The sequence below is a fragment of the Canis lupus genome, chromosome X (genome assembly GCF_003254725.2).
Source record: "Canis lupus dingo isolate Sandy chromosome X, ASM325472v2, whole genome shotgun sequence".
NCBI lineage: Eukaryota > Metazoa > Chordata > Mammalia > Carnivora > Canidae > Canis > Canis lupus.
The window spans coordinates 103,791,705-103,811,052 of record NC_064281.1 but is presented as its reverse complement, the minus strand read 5'-3'; the positions used below and the strand labels follow the sequence as shown (position 1 = coordinate 103,811,052).

Genomic DNA, 19,348 nt, shown 5'->3' with positions numbered 1-19,348 from the left:
CTAGACGATTAAAGTCCATGAGAATAGAACCCATGTCCAATGCATTGTACATAGTACTTAATACATATTTGCTGGGCAAACAAGAAAAACTTTGTTGTAAATATGTGGACTTTTACCTATACATGACTAACAGTTCAAGATTTTAATGGGTGGCTACTATGTTATGCATACTGCTGCCTTTGTTATTGATGTAATATCAACTCAGTATTTATGGAGAACCTAGTTGTGTCAGGTACTGTACTAGGTGAGCTAATAGTAAATATACGTACACTTCTAGCGATGTTTAATTTGGATTAGTATTGTTCTTGAATGAAGTCGTTGATTCTCGAGTGGTTTTAATAGAATGGTGGAGATGGAAGCCATCAGACTATAGTCTGTGCAAGAGTGATTGAGAGTGAGGAAGAGAAGGTATCAGAGGGAGAATATTCCAGCAATGAAGGCTTAGGAAGCTTTCCTTGAGAAAGAGGCAGAGCTGAAGTATGAAAAAGTCACGTGGCTATTTTGGAGGAGACACAGAATTGCACCCTAAGAGATAATAGAGATAATGGGAAGATACCTGAGGATCATGGTCAAAGAATGGATGAGTTCCTAATGACATTATGGTTTGGCTTATTCATCAGAAACCCTTGTGGACTTAAACATAAGTTTTTCAAAAATGAAGAGTATATAACGTCTTGTTTCCTAAAATTATGTCATCTATCCCCTAAGGCTATCTTTTGGAAATTTGAGATTTTGAAAATAAAACATAACATGAGAGGCTGTCGGCTTGTCCATGTTTATGCCCTTGACACAGTTATGTGGCCCTACGTTTATCCTTAATAAATGTTTATCAAGGGAGACTATATTTATGAAAGAGAAATTACAGAGAACTACTACTGATATGCATTCTGTAATTGAATATGAGCCATTTACCCTGAGTAGTTTAGAGTCTTTCATATACTTGCCTGAAGGTAATGCGCTAGATTGATCTTTCAAGATTCCTTGTAATTCTAGAATTCTCAAAATCTTCATTGGTCCATAAAAGAGTTTCATTTGACTTTTGACAAACCTGATAACCCAAGTTGTGTTGTTTCAGTGCTCACTAAATGTGAAAGGTGTTCTGGTGCTTGAGACGTGAATGTTTTTGGTGGAACAGTGTTTGCCATTTCACGTGATAGATAATACCTTCCATATTTGGACCCTGGGAACTTAAGCTCCATTTTATGTCAGCGCGAATTGAAGGAGTTTCTATTATGCTGAGCATCTTTATGATCTTTTGTGGGATTATACTATTACTTTAAATAGAATCAAGGCATTTTGGTCTCCTTCATCGATATAGTAAATTATGTGACAGTCACATTTCATCATTTCAGTCATTCAGTACTTGGTGATATAGATGTTATAATGTTAACATTAGTTTCCACCTCATCCCTGTAAGGTGTACTCACATGATTTTGTATTAATGAACACAACATGGTAACTACAGTATAGAATTTTATCAGCTTGTTTTAAAGATTTTATTTGTTTGAGAGAGAGAGAACAGAGTGAGACAGCAAGAGAGAAAGAGAGAGAGAGAGAGAGAGCAGGAGCTGGGGGGAGGGGTAGAGGGAGAGGGAGAAGCAGACTCCCCGCTGAGCAAGGAGCCGTATGTGGGACTCCATCCCAGGACCCCGTGATCACAACCCAAGCCGAAGGTAGATGATCAACCGACTGAGCCACCCAGGAGCCCCTGGAATTTCTAAAGCTCTAATGGACATTCTGTTCAGTATAAGTGTAAGTGTTCCCTTTAACTCAGTATTTGGACCATTTCTCCTTTTCCTCTTTTGCTTGGCCATGTAAGCTGAGTGGATTTTTTTTTTTTAAGATTCTTACTCTATAGGTATCTTCTTACTTTCCATGTGTGTTGGTGCTTACCTCAATGCACAGACTTCCTTGCTGGTTGGACTTCAGTTTTTCCTGGAGTTTTATTTTCAAATCCCTGCTTTCTTTCCAGGCTCTTCCTCACATCTTATCCCGAAGCCCTCACGTAAAGAAATCTGTTTAATTTTCCTTCTTTTTATGATCGGCATGCCCCAGATTTTGACATAGCAAGCTTACAAATGAGCAACAGAGAGAGGAGGTTTGGAAGGTACTGGCTAGCTTGTTGTAGTATCATAGTTTAACAGTTGTTTCATAAATGTCTAAATCTTGCTTGGAAATTTTTTATTTGATTTGGAGAACTTTTCTTGTTCAGAATTGGAAATTTTTTATTTGATTTGGAGAACTTTTCTTGTTCAGAACTTTTATTAAAGGAAGGATTTAGTATGCTCAGAGGCTTTTATGCTTCCCTTCTGCCAGCTGGATGCTAGATTTCTGGACCACATATTTTCTTGAATGGGTGATTTTCAACCCAATATATCAACCATTTTTGAACTTATTTGCCAGACATGCAGGAGAAGATATATTCAAAAAATTATAAGCAATTCGGGATCCTCTGGCTTCCATGGATAGGCAGTAATGAGCTTTCGTTTTGTAATTACAGGAAGCTGGGAAGAAAATTGAGAAACTGGAGATTTTTTCATTAGTGTCCAAGACTCTATTATTATGACATCTGAGAATATTAAATATGGAAAACCTCAATACCACTATTTGGTGACAGGTGGTGACTTGAAATTTGTGAAATATTTTTTTTTGAAATTAGACTTTAACATTACTCCTTTGGGGATCCCTGGGTGGCGCAGCGGTTTGGCGCCTGCCTTTGGCCCAGGGCGCGATCCTGGAGACCCGGGATCGAGTCCCACGTCGGGCTCCCGGTGCATGGAGCCTGCTTCTCCCTCTGCCTGTGTCTGCCTCTCTCTCTCTCTCTCTCTCTCTCTCTGTGACTATCATAAATAAATAAAAATTAAAAAAAAATTTTAAGGGATCCCTGGGTGGTGCGGCGGTTTGGCGCCTGCCTTTGGCCCAGGGCGCAATCCTGGAGACCCGGGATCGAGTCCCACGTCGGGCTCCCGGTGCATGGGGCCTGCTTCTCCCTCTGCCTGTGTCTCTGCCTCTCTCTCTCTCTCTGTGTGTGTGACTATCATAAAATAAAAAAATAAAAAAAAATTAATTAAAAAAAAATTAAAACATTGCTCCTTTGTATTGTCTACTTTACAGGGCATTAGAATGGTTGAATGAGATAATGAGTATAAAACACTTAATACAGTGTCTGGCACAGAATAAGAGCTCAATAAATGTTAATGATTATTAACATCAAGGAATATCAATTGTTCAATAACCCAGATACTGCTTTCAAATACATCAGAAAATGTGCTCAGCAAAGCAAATTTATCCTCCTCATTGTGTTTTTGCTTTTTTTTTTTTTTTTGGTGAACCCTAAACTCACTGTTAGAATTTTTACTCAATAAAATTCCCCAGTGTCCCAATTGATTATAAATTGATACAGAGAATATTTTTATGGAGCATTTTGTATGTATGTTTATCCTGACCAGAGGAGAGCAGGAGAAATGGACTCTCCTCTGAGTAGAAAGAAGAAAAGTAGAAAGAAGAAAAGCAAAGCCCAAACAGTTGGTTAAAGGAGAAATATGTGAGCTCATATGTTGTGGCTAGTAGCAGATTGTGGCCAGGAGGGTTAGATGGTTATGAGCAGGTAAGTGGAGTCTGATTCTAAGACATTTTCAGAATTAGAGAGGATCAGATAGAGCATGATAGAAAAACAGAGCCCACAGTTTAGGCAACCTATGGTAGAGAGGCAGTTGGGACAAAATCATGTGTGTAAAGAACGTGGTATTCTCTGAAAGAATAATAATAGAGATAAGACTTCCTAGGCCTTCATTGCTGGTATATTCTCCCCCGATACCTCCTCTTCCTCACTCTCAATGCAGTTGCATTGAAATTAACAAAAGACACAGATTCACAGGGTCAATAAATATAAATATAAATCTTTATAATCCCAGAAGCAGGGGACTGCCTTTCCCCCACAGATGCAAAGCTATGGAAAGTACCCTTCTGGTTTTCAGTAGTGTGAAATGCCTCCATAGCCATGAATTAAAGTCCACTAGGGTTATGAGTTGCCAGTGGAAGACACTAGATGTATCGGGATGGTGGAGTTAAACTTCTGGGAACTCTGCCTACCCATTCAGATCACAGATTGCCAAAATGTAAGATATGATGAAATCGGATCACGAGCTTTTCATGTGTACACTAACAATTTTAGGCATTTCAGCCAAGTAGATGAACCTCTCTGGGCCTCTGTTCAAGGTCAAAGTGATCAATAGATTACTTTGCTCCTCACTGGCTTTGGTAACTGTCGTGAGCTCATGTAGAGTTTTTTGGAGTATTGTCATCTTGATGTGAATTTGTTTTTCCACACCCTCCTTTTTAAAACCTGAAAACTGGATTTAAGTTACACACCTTACAGGAGTAGGCACGTAAGTTATTTCTCCATTTTTTGAGGCAAACAGGAATTGAAATTGATAGATTTCACAGAATTGTTATTGAAGGCGAGTATTACATTTCAGGGTTAAGGTGTTGCTTTTCATTCTCATGGTATAATCAAACCAAGCTTCTCGGCACGCCTGGGTGGTCAGTTAAGTGTCTGCCTTAGGCCCAGGTCATGATCCCAGGGTCCTGGGATCAAGCCTCCCAGCTGGGGTCCTTGGGCTCCCAGCTCAGAGCCTGCTTCTCCCTCTGCCTCTGACTGCCACTCAGCCTACTTGTGCTCTCTCTCTCTCTCTCTCTGTTAAATAAATAAAATCTTAAAGAAAAAGTTTCTCTCTAAATCCCTTTTACCTGTTTAGGTTGAGCTTGAGAAATAGTGACACATCATTCTTTAGTGTTAGAGGCAGTCAGCACTTATACAAAATGCAATGAAAAGATGTTAAGCCATCCTAGTTTACATTTCCTCTAAATTTTTCTGTAAAGAAAGGCCCCTGACTTCCAATCCCGCAAAAATCTCTCTGAAATATCGAGAAAAATAGAATTCCTTCTTTCTTTCTTTCTCTTTCTCTCTTTCTTTCTTTCTTTCTTTCTTTCTTTCTTTCTTTCTTTTCTTTCTCTCTTTCTCTCTTTTTCTCTTTCTTTGTTTATTTATCTATGTTAAAGATTCTCTTTTTAAGTAATCTCTACGCCCAGTGTGGGGCTTGAACTTACCACCCCAAGACCAAGCCAAGAGTCTCACTCCACTGGCTGAGCCAGCCAGGCAGCCCTGGAATTCCTATTTCAGAAGCCTTCAAGGAAGGATACTCTCAGGTCCTCGTGAAGATTGGAAGAAGTTGGGCAGATTCTGTCCTGTGCTCCCAGCTCTTCACAGCTAACTCTTTACGAAAGCAGCCCGCTCCCCAATCAACTCTAGGCATTTGGTTTATAGAGATATCTTTCAGTCAGGTATATGATATGAATGGGAGAAATAATGCCTCTAGCAAACGTAACTTCAGACATGAAAGGGAAAACACTTATGTACATGTGCCTAGAAAATTCACTTTCCCAGAAAACTTCAAGTCTACTGGGAATTTTGGTATTGATGTGTTAAACTACTGGGTCCTTGTAATCAGGGTGCATTTGGTCTTCTCCCAGCATTTTCAGCCACAAACCTTTGTCCTCTATCCTTTTACTAGTTTTATAAGCACTCATAATAAGGAGCAGAGATTTTGTATTGAGATTGAGAACATTAATTTCGTGGCTATAGTACCAGTGATGAATTCAGGTAAGGCAGCCCTCACTGGATGCCTCCTAGATAGAGCCATGCATTCCTTTACACCATTAAATCACTTAGATGTGACTTAAGTTTACTTCTCTGACAAATGGTCATCCTTATGTGACTCATATGCTTGACCAATTACTTGGCTGTTTATAAGTCTTAAAGGATAAATAAACATTTAGTGATAGCTTTTTTAAAAAAATATTTTATTTATTTATTCATGAGAGACACGCACACACAGAGAGAGAGAGAGAGGCAGAGACACAGACAGAGGAGAAGCAGGCTCCATGCAGGAAGCCTGATGTGGGACTCGATCCCGGGACTCCAGGATCACACCCTAGGCCAAAGGCAGGGGCCAAACCGCTGAGCCACCCAGGGATCCCCTAGTGATAGCTTTTGATCATTGTTTTTGCAGTGTGTGTGTGTGTGTATTTGTGTGTGTGTGTGTGTGTGTTTATTGATGAACAGTGAATATTCAACCAAATCTTATCAGTGAGTAAATTGGCCCCCAAAATTCAAATGAATTCAACTCAACTCACTGTGTGTACTTTGGGAGGAGCACAAGCACTTTCAAACCACTCGGATGCTGGTTAAAGTCCTGTAGCAGGAATTTACAGGATGCCAGCAGAGCCAGAAAGTTGCTATTTCAATGCAACTCCCTGCATGAGCTTGTTCTGCAACAAAATGGAACTGCAAAAAATCCTCTTGGAGCTTTCAGTGAGCGTTTAGAAAGGAATTTCCACCACAGAGATTAAGACTGACGAGTATTTGAGTCAATTCAAAGATGGGAATACAGTTACATGTCCCTAAATGACTGGGGTCATTGATAAATGGGTAGGTAGTTAGCAAGATGCAAACAAGAGGCTCCACTTTCCATCTTGTTTCTCTGCCTACTTTTAACCTCGGCCTGACTTGAATCACTCCCTGGCCGGGTCTCATGCAGCCTGTGAGAGCTCTGCCCTTTGTCTACCTCCTGTTTACTGTTTGTTCTTCCAGATTATGTTGGATGCATAAAGTTTGCTCTGACTGGGTGTTGTGAGCTCCGCAAAGAAAACTGTTTTACCAAGGCAGATCATTGTTACCATATGACGTTTATGGCCAGTCAGGTTCTAATATCTTTGAGCGAGGCTCCTAAGATCTCCATAGCAAATATATATTCCTTGGGTCACCTTCCAGGTCCTTCGGAAACTAGCTATACATGATTTGCCTTCCCTCCTGGCCAGCCCACGTCTGCTCACCATCTGATGGAAACCTGGCCAACTAGTGTTCTTTCTTACCCTCATTCACTAGGTTTCTGTTTCTTTCTTTTTTTTTTTTTTTGAAAATTTTATTTATTCATGAGAGACACAGAGAAAGAGGCAGAGACATAGGCAGAGGGAGAAGCAGGCTCCCTGCAGGGAGCCAGATGTGGGACTCAATCCCAGGACTCTATGATCACGCCCTGCGCTGAAGGCAGATGCTCAACCACTGAGCCACCCGTGTGCCCCACCCGGTTTCTGTTTCTTCATTCATTTTCTAAGGGCCGGCGCCACTTGCTCCTCTTGGAAAACTCTTATGATGACTCCAGGCCTGAGTGACATTCTTTCCTCAGAAGTCTTCGTGCATTTGTTGTTAGTGTCCCTGAAGTCAGCTCTGAAGTATCTGCATTGGGCGCTTTTCTTTCACATTATGTTGTTTTTGCCTCCCCGACTCCATAGAGGCTTCCTCAGGGCGGAGGCTGTGTCTTTCACCTCTTCTGATTCCCCCGGAAGCTTGGTCCAGAAGTCTGAGCATACAGTTTGTGTACAATAAATGTTTCTTGGTCAATTGATATTGTCACACATGAACATTTTTAAAGGCCTCATTTGCTTGAATTTTAGGGAGTGACAATAAATATTTGTTAAATGGATAAAGGGAACAAAAGGTACAGTTTTCTGGTTTATTTTTTGCCCCTCCTCCTCCCAAGCCATGGCCCAGCCAACACCTAGGTCCGTGCCTGGGTCACATGAGATGCCAGATAAAGATTTGTTGAATGGATTTTTAGGAAAATCACCCTGCATATAATTACATGCCATCAGTCTTAGGACTCATTTTGTATTTTACTCATCTTGAATGCTTGAGCATTATAGGACTCGAATTGCCAAATATGTTATATTCCCATTGACTTCAAGTTCAAGTCCAGTTTATTACTGAAGAGCTTTTAATGGCACTGAAACTTATGTCCCATCAACACAAGCAAGCAATTCACCAGTATTGTTTAATAACAACTGTGTTTAGGACCCAGGTTTTAAGGTGTATTTATATTAAATTGGATTTATTTAAACTCTTTAAATGGCATTTATTAGCAAGTTCTCGTAATTTTGTATATTATTGAAAAGAGCCATACCTTTTGTAAAAAGAAGAAAAAGAAGAAAGAAGAAGAAGAAGAAGAAGAAGAAGAAGAAGAAGAAGAAGAAGAAGAAGAAGAAGAAGAGAGAAAGAAAGAAAGAGAACGAAAGAAAGAGAAAAGAAAAAATGCACTCCTTTGACAGACAAAACCAGTCACATAAGTTGCTATGATTATGGTCAAATGAGACACTGTGGCACCTGTGGGTTTTTTTTCCTGTGATCATATGTATGAACTGAGGTGGGGGGGTCTCTTAATTGCTTTATCAAATGGAATAACTTGGCTTACCGGGTTTTTTTTGTAGAAGGTATATTAAATGTATTACTCTAGGAATATTATGGGACAAAATGCAATGAAGCTTTAAAAAAACCAACAATGCAAAAGTTCCATACATAGGCAAAATATTCTTATTTGTACAGCCTTTTCTTTCGGACAGCAAAGCCTATTTTCCATAGGATGCCTATGAAATCATCTGCAGTGCTGAGCACTTTTCCCATGCCTTAAAGAACATGTATTGGTGGACCACTAACCAAAACACGTCAGGGAAATAGGACTTGAAGCAAAATCGAAAACTTGAAAGCTTTTCAACCTTGTCAGCTTGCCAACTCAAGCAGTGTGTGGCAGGTGTGTCATATATTCGTGGAGCCAAAATAAATGGTCCCAAGAAATTCCAAGCCAATGCAGATATAAGGGAAGCTTAACATGGAAGGCAAGCAAACATTGTTTTCATTGTTTATACAGAGCTTGATGAATACATTGAAAGAAATGCCTCTTCAGATAGTGCTTTAGGGGCCAAATTGAATCTGTGTGATCTTTGGGACCAGGTGTTGGCAGCATTTCCACGTTATGTGCTGACTTGTGCAAGGAAGGTAAAAGAGAGGAGGAGACACAGAGTGTAGGAAAAATGGCCATGTAGACAGCTTTGGAACAAGTTACTATTTCCATTAGATCAGTAGAAAATATTTATTTCTTTTGTTTTACCATCAAGAAAACTTCCATAAGAAAAGGTATGAATCCTTTAAAAAGCTATAATCTAGTTTTTCAAAGGAAGCACTTAATAATGAATCTAGTGTGTATATAATTTTAAAGTAGGAACATTTATGTCTTCTCTAGAATTCTTCTAGATAAGCATTAAGGAACAGTCACAACGAACTTGTATTTTCAAGGAAGAATATGTAGGGAATGTCTCGTCCTGTGGCTCAAAGTGAAATCACCACCCCCACTCCCAGTTCAGTTTCATCACACTGATTATTGGGCAAAAACATTCCAAAGATTACCCTACTCTTTGAAGATATAGACAGAAATCACTTGGGTGTCCCACATTTTTACTCTAAACCCAGGATAAGATCTCACTGCAACGAAATGAGCAGGAATAGATCATTCCTGATGAAAACTGAATGTGCTATATATCAAGAATCCCAGGCATTAAACAGTCTTATTTGAAAGCTAGAATTGTGAGAAAATACTCAACTTTACAGGGCCAATTGGTTCAAAACCAACAGTGGTAGCCAAAGTTCAACCAGCCTAGAGGGTGTTCAACAAAACTTGCCAGCAAGGTAAACAGAAGGGTTAATGTTAAATTCTCACTTACTCTTTGACCTTTCAAAATAGGAATCCTGGGGAATGCTGCATGGTTCTAACTTCCCATTAGAACATTGAGCTGGCAAAACTAAGTAAGACGTGATCTCTACCTTCAAGGAATATATAGTCTAGTAAAGGAGAAAAGTTAAGGGTTGATAAGGAGGAAGAACGTTTACAAATGTGATCTGTGCCATAAGACAGACACAGTATTGTGATGTGGTGAAGAGGGGACTCTGGACTCAGACTGCCTGGGTTTGAACCAGCTTGGTCACCTATGAGCCACACGAAGTTGTACAAGGTTAATTGATTTTCCTCTACCTCTGTTTCCCCCATCCGTAAAATGGGACAATAGTATCCCCCTCCCCCTAGGGGAATCCAGGGAGCAGTAAGACTTGGTGTGAGTCATTTTGAGGTCTTCCTTTTGGGGCTGCATTTTGTTGCACTGGTGTTTGAGTGTTTGCTTAAGAGCATTCGTAAGTTGTAGGCCTTGCTGTCTCATTCATGGGCAATTAGCCTATGCAGAAGTCCGAAGACCTAGCATCTGCTTCCAGCCCTTCATAAACCCTCACAATCATTTCTCTTCCTGGTGCCTTAGGTTTCTTCTCCAGTTAAATGAGCATAGGAAATTCCATGACAGCAGGGACCTTATCTTGTCCAACATCTAGATCAGTGCCTGGCTCATAGTAGGTTCTGGGTAAATGTGGGTGCAGTTCAACTCAGAGAAATTAAGAAGATGTTTGTATAACAATGTGAATGTAATTTTGAGAAGGAATCATAGGTACAACACAAAAATGACTGGCTTTCCGTGGTTAAGATTCCCAAGAGAGACAAGAGATAAGAAATGATCTCTACTACATTTCTCTGCCAGGATTTAAGCACCAGATTTGGAATCAGACAATCTTGCCTCAAGTTGTGCTTCTACAACTTAAGGCTCGGTAACTGTAGATAAATCATTTAACCTCTTTGGGCTTCATTTCTTCATTGGTCTTTTTGGGCGACCACCTATGCTTTTGAGTGTTCTTTAGAGCTCCAAAGATCAAGGAAATAAAAGCACTCGAGAACTAGCAAATACTACACAAGTACAAACATACTAAGAAATGGGAGCTTTTCATGCTCTACATCAGAGGAGGGTAAATCATAAAAAGCAAAATTATATTCCTGTTACCTGAGTGTAAGGCAGTGAAGATAAACCTGTATGGTCCCTGAGACACAGTTGATCTTCTTTAAAATACAGTGGGGCGGGGGTGGGGGGTGGGGTGGGAATGGCCCATTCCCTGTCTTTTATACACAGCCAGAGGAGCAGAGTGACTCGAAGGAACTACTCTACCTCCACACAGCACACCAGCTCCCTTTAGCTGCCGCACCTTGCCTCTGTGCCAGCTCCAGAAACAGTTCCAAGTTTGAAGGAAGACATGTGCTGGCTACAGACTGTTTTGAAGAATTGGCCAGGATCCCACCAGAGGTTGCAGGCCAATTTCAAAAAGAAGAAAACTATTTCCCCCCTTTGCCCCATCTATCATAAAATGTATGGCCAGAGTCCAGTTCCTGGTTGCATTTTTCTTTTCCAAAAGTTCAGAATTCAAATTTATTATTCATTATCTGTTTCTGTACTTCATGGACCTCTATAAGGAAAATATTTCTCCAGTTCCCCTCACTGTTTATGTTCTAAGCAAATCATTTATATAATTATATATGATTATATATATATGCATACATATATATGTATTCCTTTTTGGTTATTTTTATTTCACATGTGTTCAGACAGCCTATATAATTTAGTTGTAGGATTAACTTTGAATATATTTTTAAATATAAGCTTACAAACTTGCAGAATGTTCTCTTTTAGGGTATTTTCCATACTACACTAAGTCAACTACACTATGGAAACTAACTTACTCTTGAAATTCCACTTAGGAACATTACGTAGAATTTGTGTCTAAGGAGAATTTAAAAAAGAAAGCTTAGGGTAGCCAGTTCTATCACTCATGAGGGCTTTTTTAGGGGGAAGGTTGTAATGTTTATTTAGACTCTTTTTACTATGAGTGTTATTGATATGTTATTCACATACTATCTAATTCACCCATTTAAAGTGTAAAATTTTTTTTTTAATTTTTTTTTAATTTTTATTTATTTATGATAGTCACACAGAGAGAGAGAGAGAGAGAGGCAGAGACACAGGCAGAGGGAGAAGCAGGCTCCATGCACCGAGAGCCCGATGTGGGATTTGATCCCGGGTCTCCAGGATCACGCCCTGGGCCAAAGGCAGGCGCCAAACCGCTGCGCCACCCAGGGATCCCTAAAGTGTAAAATTTAGTGAATGGGTTGTAGTGCATTAAAAAATTATGCAAGTATCACCTCTAATTCCAGAATAGTTTCATCACTCCATTTTCTCCTCTCCCCAAAGTCCTCACAACTGCTGATTTGCTTTCTGACTCTGGATTTGCCTAGTGTGGATATATCATATAAATGGAACCATATAATATGTGGCCTTGGTGACTGGCTTCTTCCACTTAGCATAATGTGTTCAAGGTCCATCCATGTTGTAGCATGTGGCAGTACTTTGTTTCTTTTCTTTTTCTTTGTTTCTTTTAATGAGGGACTAATATTCATTTTGTGGGTGTGTCATATTTTGCATATTCATTCATCTGTTAGTGGATACTTGGGTTGTTTCTACCTCTTGACTATCATGAATAGTGCTGCTATGAACGTGCATGTATAAATAGCTCTTTGAGACCCTGCTTTCAATTGCTAGGGGTATATACCTGGGTATTGTGCTGGGTCATATGGTAACTGTTTAACATTTTGAGGAACTGTCAGGCTGTTTGCCACAACAGCTGCACTATTTTACATTTCCATCAGCAATGATGTTTCCGATTTCTCCAACTTTTCTGGTTTTTACTATAGCCATCCCAGTGCATGCAAAGTGGTATCACATCGTGGTTTTCATTTACATTGCCCCATCTGGCTATTTTTTAAAAATATATATTGTAAATATTTTCCTAGAGATCATTCGCCAGACAACCTTAACTCTCTAGAACGTGATCCTGCATGGAATATATTGCAAAAGGGCCCCCAAACCAGTAAGAGCAGTCATAGACTTTCTGCACGAAAGCCTTGCACTTTGCCCCCTAGGCTCATCATTCAGTGAGTAACTAATATTCACTCTTATTCTACATTCATGATTGGCTGTTATGTTTTCCAGAAGGGAGCCGGACAATCTACTATGGCAGGTATTATGTCAGGAAGAGAAATGACAGTACAAGTGACAAATAACAATCTATCACCAAAGGAGGGAAACTATAATAATTTCTAGGATGTTTATGACACCACGTTATCAACTAGAGGTCATATTATGTTCAGTATTTTGTAAGAAAGCAAAGCTACATATAATACATTTTAGAAAGGTTTGCATGAAAAATGACTCAGAGAAACCCAGGTGTGAATGGATAAGCTTGCCTGAGTTTTCTAGATATTTAATTTCCTGGAGATATCTAAACAGATGATATTGAGTTTCATCTTGAATGTGGAAAGACAAATGGAAGATTCAGATTCTGTAAAGTTGTTAAAAATCACGTTAAAAAAATTAAGTGAAATGTTTTCAAGAGGGGATCCCTGGGTGGCTCAGCGGTTTAGCGCCTGCCTTTGGCCCAGGGCGCGATCCTGGAGTCCGGGGATCGAGTCCCATGTCGGGCTCCCAGCATGGAGCCTGCTTCTCCCTCCTTCTGTGTCTCTGCCTCTTTCTCTCTCTTTATGTCTATCATAAATAAATAAATAAATAAATCTTTAAAAAAAAAAGAAATGTTTTCAAGAACTGGAATTCTACTTTCATGATAAAGTTGACCATTGGTTAATTTGACTGATACTCTAAACTTATTTTTATCTTAGAAAGTCCTTGTTATTTCAGTATGTGTCCATGACATCATGGCATTAAATTAACCTTTTATCTATTCTCTCAGCTGCGTTGCTAAAAATTGTTGCTGGTTGACACTGGGTTAACCTGCAAATCCTAAAGCTGCAAAGTATTTAATGTATGACTGAACAGTACTTTCTGTTCCATGTTTTTGTAAATGCTGAAACCTCCTTCGGTAGACCTTTACAGAGACTAAGAACTAATAGGGCAAACACGGGGCGGGGGGGAATACCAGTATCTTTTCAGAGGATTTTTTTCTTTATCTGAAGCCCTTTTACATTTTACTTCCTCTCTCCTACCTCACTTGCAGTGGGTGTCCAGCAGGTTACATCACGACCATTTTACGTGATCATCAACAACTACATTTTAAATACACACACAGAGTGACCTCTAAGAGCAACTTAAACTTTCTTAGTGATTCCTGGTCTGGATTTTGAGAGCAGATAAGAAAGCCTTCGATCAGACCATAGTAAAGCCAGTTTAATGACAGGTCTTTGGTAGCCTCTAGAAACTGAGGGGCTGTCCTGTCCAGCTCTGGCATTTTTTGTGCAGTGAACCCCTAAATGAATTTCTGCCCCCAAAAAGAATGAAACCATCATCTCTCCTTTTTAATTGGGCTTGTATTTTTTTTAAGATTGATTTATTTATTTTAGAGAGAGAGAGAGCACAAGCAGGTGAGCAAGAGGAGAGGCAGAGGATAAGGAAGAAAGAATACTTGAGCAGACTCCCCGCTGAGTGCAGAGACCCACGTGGGACTGGACACGGGGCTGGATGCAGGGATTGATTCCAGGATCATGACCTGAGCCAAAACCAAGAGTCCACCACTTAACCAACTGAACCACCCCAATGCCCCAGTTGGGCTTGTATTTCAACAGTAAATCTATGTGGCTGCCTCCTTTTACTCTACGCTGAGAAATGCTTTTTTTATTGACAGTGGCCAACGGTACTGCATTACACTGTCAATATCTAGGTGCTTCCTGTTTTTAAATAGGATATGGTACTTCTTTTCCAAATCTAGAGTTTAAAACAGAAGTATTGTATTAGATTAGCTAATTTTATTTTATTTTTTTTTTGCAGGTTTCTGAAAAGTGCCTTTTCTGAAAACTGCTGCTTGGATTCCACTCTAGAGCTATCTCTTTATAAACCCTACCCAACCCCCAAATCTGGTGCGCTTATAGTTCAGTCTCAGCAACTTGTCCATTCTTTTTTCCCTTTGATTCCCAGTTTTCATAGTCATTTTCCCTCCTCCTATTTAGCAGTAATTTTTTTTACACTTGTAACATCCTTACCAATCTTAATCCTTAAATCCAAGAAATAGGGAGAAGGACATTTCTTCCCTTGATCTGAGACCATTCCATAAATTGAAGGGTAACCAGCAGCATATGCTTTTTGCAAGAATAATTGAAAACATCAACTGGAGAATACAGAATTCTTTTGAAAGCCTGCCAGTTATTTGAAGTAACTTCGGCAAAGGAAAAAATTAAACAAGCAATATCTTAACCTTCCTGGTTGCCTTGTTAGGAGTTGGTCTCTAATTTAATTTTCAGTTATTTTGATACAGTTTTTGGTTTGTGATTGGCTTTTTGTTTGACAAGACCAAATTTTGGCTAAAACAAAAACCTAAGTGCTAACAAAGAAGCATTTCACCAAAGCAACCTTACCGCTTCACATATAGCTTGAATTCACTCTTACCTTTTAACAGGAGTGAAACTGTCCTAGAGTGGGTGCACTTGATTCTAACTTTGCTTTCAATATGACGGCTGTCAATGTCACCCTGGTTCGTGACACCAAGTGGCTGACTTTAGAAGTCTGCAGAGAATTTCAGAGAGGAACCTGCTCTCGAGCTGATGCAGATTGCAAGTTTGCCCATCCGCCAAGAGTCTGCCACGTGGAAAATGGCCGTGTGGTGGCGTGTTTTGATTCTTTAAAGGTGAGTCTCATCTACATACACATAATATTTCATTTAAATTTGCTAATATCTATGTGTACTGAAATATGATGTGCTTTGAAATGAGGAAAGCTAATAATAGCATGGAAGTGGTAGGTTTTGTTTTTTTTTTTAAGACAGGATGTAGACTCTGTGTTTGTAGGACTACATCGGACTATAGCTCATCTCATCAAAGCCCACTGATCAAGACAGACTTGAAGGAAAAGAAATTAAAGAATTTTTGTAGGAGTGAGATGTTGCAGCCTTGCCATACTTTACTTCTTTGCATTTGATCTAAATTTTGAATACAGTGATCATAATTCTTGTAGAGCCTAAAGAAGCCCTTTACTGAATTATAACCCTATTAACTGTGTTATCAACATACACTTGGCAGGGACCAGTCAGCTTTCAGAGGACAAGTAAAATCAGACTGAAATATTATAAGGTGAAAAAATCTCATCATCCAGGAAGAAAATATCTTTTAAAGTTTATTTATTTTAGTCATCTCTACACCCAACACGGGGCTCAAACTCACAGCTGATCAAGAGTCGTCCACTCTTCCGACTGAGTTGGCCAGGTGCCCCAAATACCTGGCAGTTTTATTTTTAATTTTTATTATTTGTTTGAGTAAGCTCTCGGCCTACCATGGGTCTTGAACTCACAACCCCAAGATGAAGAGTCTCACAGTCTACAGAATGAGCTGGCCAAGGCCCCCTAGCATTTTGAACTTTCTTAGTCAAAGTATATTTTGAACTTTTAACTTAAACATTGCTGCCAAACTAGAATCACTTAATTTTCTTCCAGAACTGATGATTAATGAAGCTTAGATTTGTGAGTACATTTTATAAGCAAAGTCCTATTGCCAAGGTCATCAAACCCAAATATTATGTACTAGAGTATAACCAAAATACAAGAGCAAATGAGATATTATGTAGAATAGAACATATGTGATTGCAGAACAAGAAAATGCACTGACTTTTCATGTTTTATTCATAGTTATCTTTAAATTAAGGACAAAGATGTATAAATTAAAGCATAGAAGTAAAAAAATGATAATAGATTCCTGGTTTAATAAGATTTGCTATGATGCATTCGCAAATTTTTTTAAATATATCAAAATGAATTAAGCTTAATAAGAACCTTCTTAATTTCTTGATATTGTTTTAGCCTCATCATGACCAATTTTACATCATTAACATTTTTATTTATGGCTGCATTGGTTGACAGAGATATTCCTTTGTGTGATCATTTCTTCAGAAAACATTTTATCAAATGACACCTTACATAGTTACTTTTTTTAAAAACGATTTTATTTATCTATTCATGAGAGACACAGAGAAAGAGAGAGAGACAGAGACACAGGCAGAGGAAGAAGCAGGCTCCATGCAGGAAGCATGATGTGGGACTCGATCCCAAGACTCCAGGATCACACCCTGGGCCAAAGGCAGGCGCCTAAACTGCTGAGGCACCCAGGGATCCCACATAGTTACTTTACCTTCTTTCGTGGTTACTAGTTTTTGTTGCAGACCCTCCCAAGTCAAGAATGGAAACTTGTTATTGTAAAAACAAACAAACAAACAAAACCAAAAAAAAAAAAAAAAACAGTAATCCTTACCATTGAAAATGTCTGAATTGCTCTTATTTGCAGGAGATATTATCATTAAAGGGCTTATTCTCTACATTTCATTGTCATTCAAGTTTCATCTACAATTATTTTGTATGTTACTGAAATTTCCTGCTGTATTGCCGAGAAATGCCTTGAAGCAGAGAAGAGCACTGGTCTAGTCTCAGGGAAAACAGGAGATATCTTTCATCCAGTCTATCTAGAGGGTCTGGGACAGCACAAGGCACTGTGCTTGTTTCAGGGGACCCGGGGTACAGTCCCAGCCTTGCTACTGTGTCTGACCTTAGCTACTTACTCTGATAAGGCTTACATTACTTTATCTCAACCTAACTTCCAGGATGACTATGGAGGGTCCATGAGATTACGTAAATGAAAACTTGTGTATTGCTCTAAGAGTGAATTAAATGGAAGATTATTTTCTCACAATGTTCGTCCTAGGAGTTCTTTAAAACAGCTCTATTTAACTAGGGTTTATTGTTTAAAACTACAAACTCATGTTTCAAATGGACATGCCCAAGGGGCACCTGTGGCTCACTCAGTTAAGCATTTGCTTTCAGTTTGGGTCATGATCCTAGAGTCCAAATGGACATGCCCAAATCCAGTTGCCATGAGTGTCATATTAGTTCTTCAAGCTGGGTATCACTGTTTTTATAGTTTACTCTTTGATAGAGTTCCTTGCAGGCTTTGTAAATTCTATCTTTCCAGACATCTGGTGGAAGGAGATGTGTGATCTTCCTAATCATTGGTATACTTCAGGTCTGTTCTCCTACTTGGAGTGCCATAAAGAAAACGTTTTGAAGCAAATAAGCAAAGCAATTGTTAACAAAACACTACTGTGCTACCACTTTAAAGCTTGGAAAATGTTTGATTCAGAGATGACATGGATAATGGCCAATGAATATTAATAAGCCATTTAATTATTTAAATACCCTGTCTACTCACTATATCCAGTGGTGTTAAAATAATTTTTGCATTATGTTAATATCTTGATGACCAATCACACAGGATAAAGACGATTTCTATAATCCTCACATTTTCATATTTAATGAAAATTTTAATATTTCAAATACCCAAAGCCTTTCAAACAATTAATTAGTTTGCCATTTAGATAGCACATTTGTCACAGTTCCACGTCCACACAAAAGCTTTGTGGTTCTCTGCTTTTATATTATTCCTTATTGATGATATGAACCCTATACTGAGTCAAGAGTAATTGACCTATGTGGATTGTACAACTATCTATTTCTAATATACAAATAACATACCTCAATGTTTATTGTAGCATTTGCTACCCTCCTTGAGGTTGTATAATTGAAACACCTTTGAAATGCATCTGTGCACTATTTCTATTTCTATGAGTGGTTAAATAATTGAAGCAATCATTTGATGAGTTTTGGGCTGCTGCTTTTGGTTTTCTGTGTTTTGTTTTTGTAAGGATTCCATTAGCACTAGGTACTCTACCAGATGATGATGGTTCTTTGCCTTCATAATAGGCACATAGACAAGATGTTCTACTCACCTCACACAATTATACTCACCTCATAATGAGCGAATGTTGTAAAAATAAGGAAGGCAAGCTTGATGGCTAATTGTGCATTGTGTTGAAGTGCTGTGCCCATCACTCCATGAATGTTGAGTGTTCATTGATGAAGGTTGTACCATCTTCAGATAGACATCTAGACAGTACAGCCCATAGATTAATTTCCAGCCACATGAAAGAGTCTCATGTCATGTTAATATGCAGCTGTTTTTTACTCAATTGCCTAGCCTGCTGGGCACATTAATTTCAAAATTTCTCTCCAAAATATTGGTTAACCTGTTCTATGCCAATTTCTTGATATGACAGTTTGCCGCTGACCTATCTTGATACTTCCAGTGCATGTCCCTTATATTTAACAATATATCATCACTAAAAAGACCACACTAGAATCTTTGTGATCATTTCCGTAGCCAAGATTATTATCTTCATGTATTCTGCTTTGACGATGCCATGCTATCTCCCCTCCATGCCTGAAGCAGTGTGACGTCAACCACTTGTTATCCAGGAAGGGTATAAATGCTGTGATTATTTCATTATGACAGGTCAACACCCATTATATCTGCCCACCCTCCTCCCTACTTTGAGTAGTTTTGTAACAAAAATTTCCTGGCAAAGGCCTTGGCAGCAAGTATAGTCAGAGGACAGTCATGTCAACCCACATAACATTCCTGAAAGATGGAAACTGGGTGCCGAATGCACATAAAATAGCCCCATACCATGTCTTCAAACATTACATATGATCACA

At 39.0% G+C, this 19,348-nt stretch overlaps 1 protein-coding gene across 8 annotated transcripts in view; it reads left to right on the top strand.

The window, feature by feature from the left end:
• MBNL3 (muscleblind like splicing regulator 3) overlaps window positions 1-19,348 on the top strand; it is a 113,424-nt gene that overhangs the window by 28,760 nt on the left and 65,316 nt on the right. For 6 of the 8 annotated variants that reach the window (XM_035711630.2, XM_025431243.3, XM_025431242.3 and 3 more), the window contains exon 2: window positions 14,590-15,442. In XM_035711630.2, the coding sequence (XP_035567523.1) occupies window positions 15,266-15,442 (177 nt within the window). In that variant the 5' untranslated portion in view covers window positions 14,590-15,265. The remainder of the gene's footprint in view (window positions 1-14,589; window positions 15,443-19,348) is intronic. The other 2 variants (XM_035711629.2, XM_025431239.3) reach the window with 1 other exon arrangement.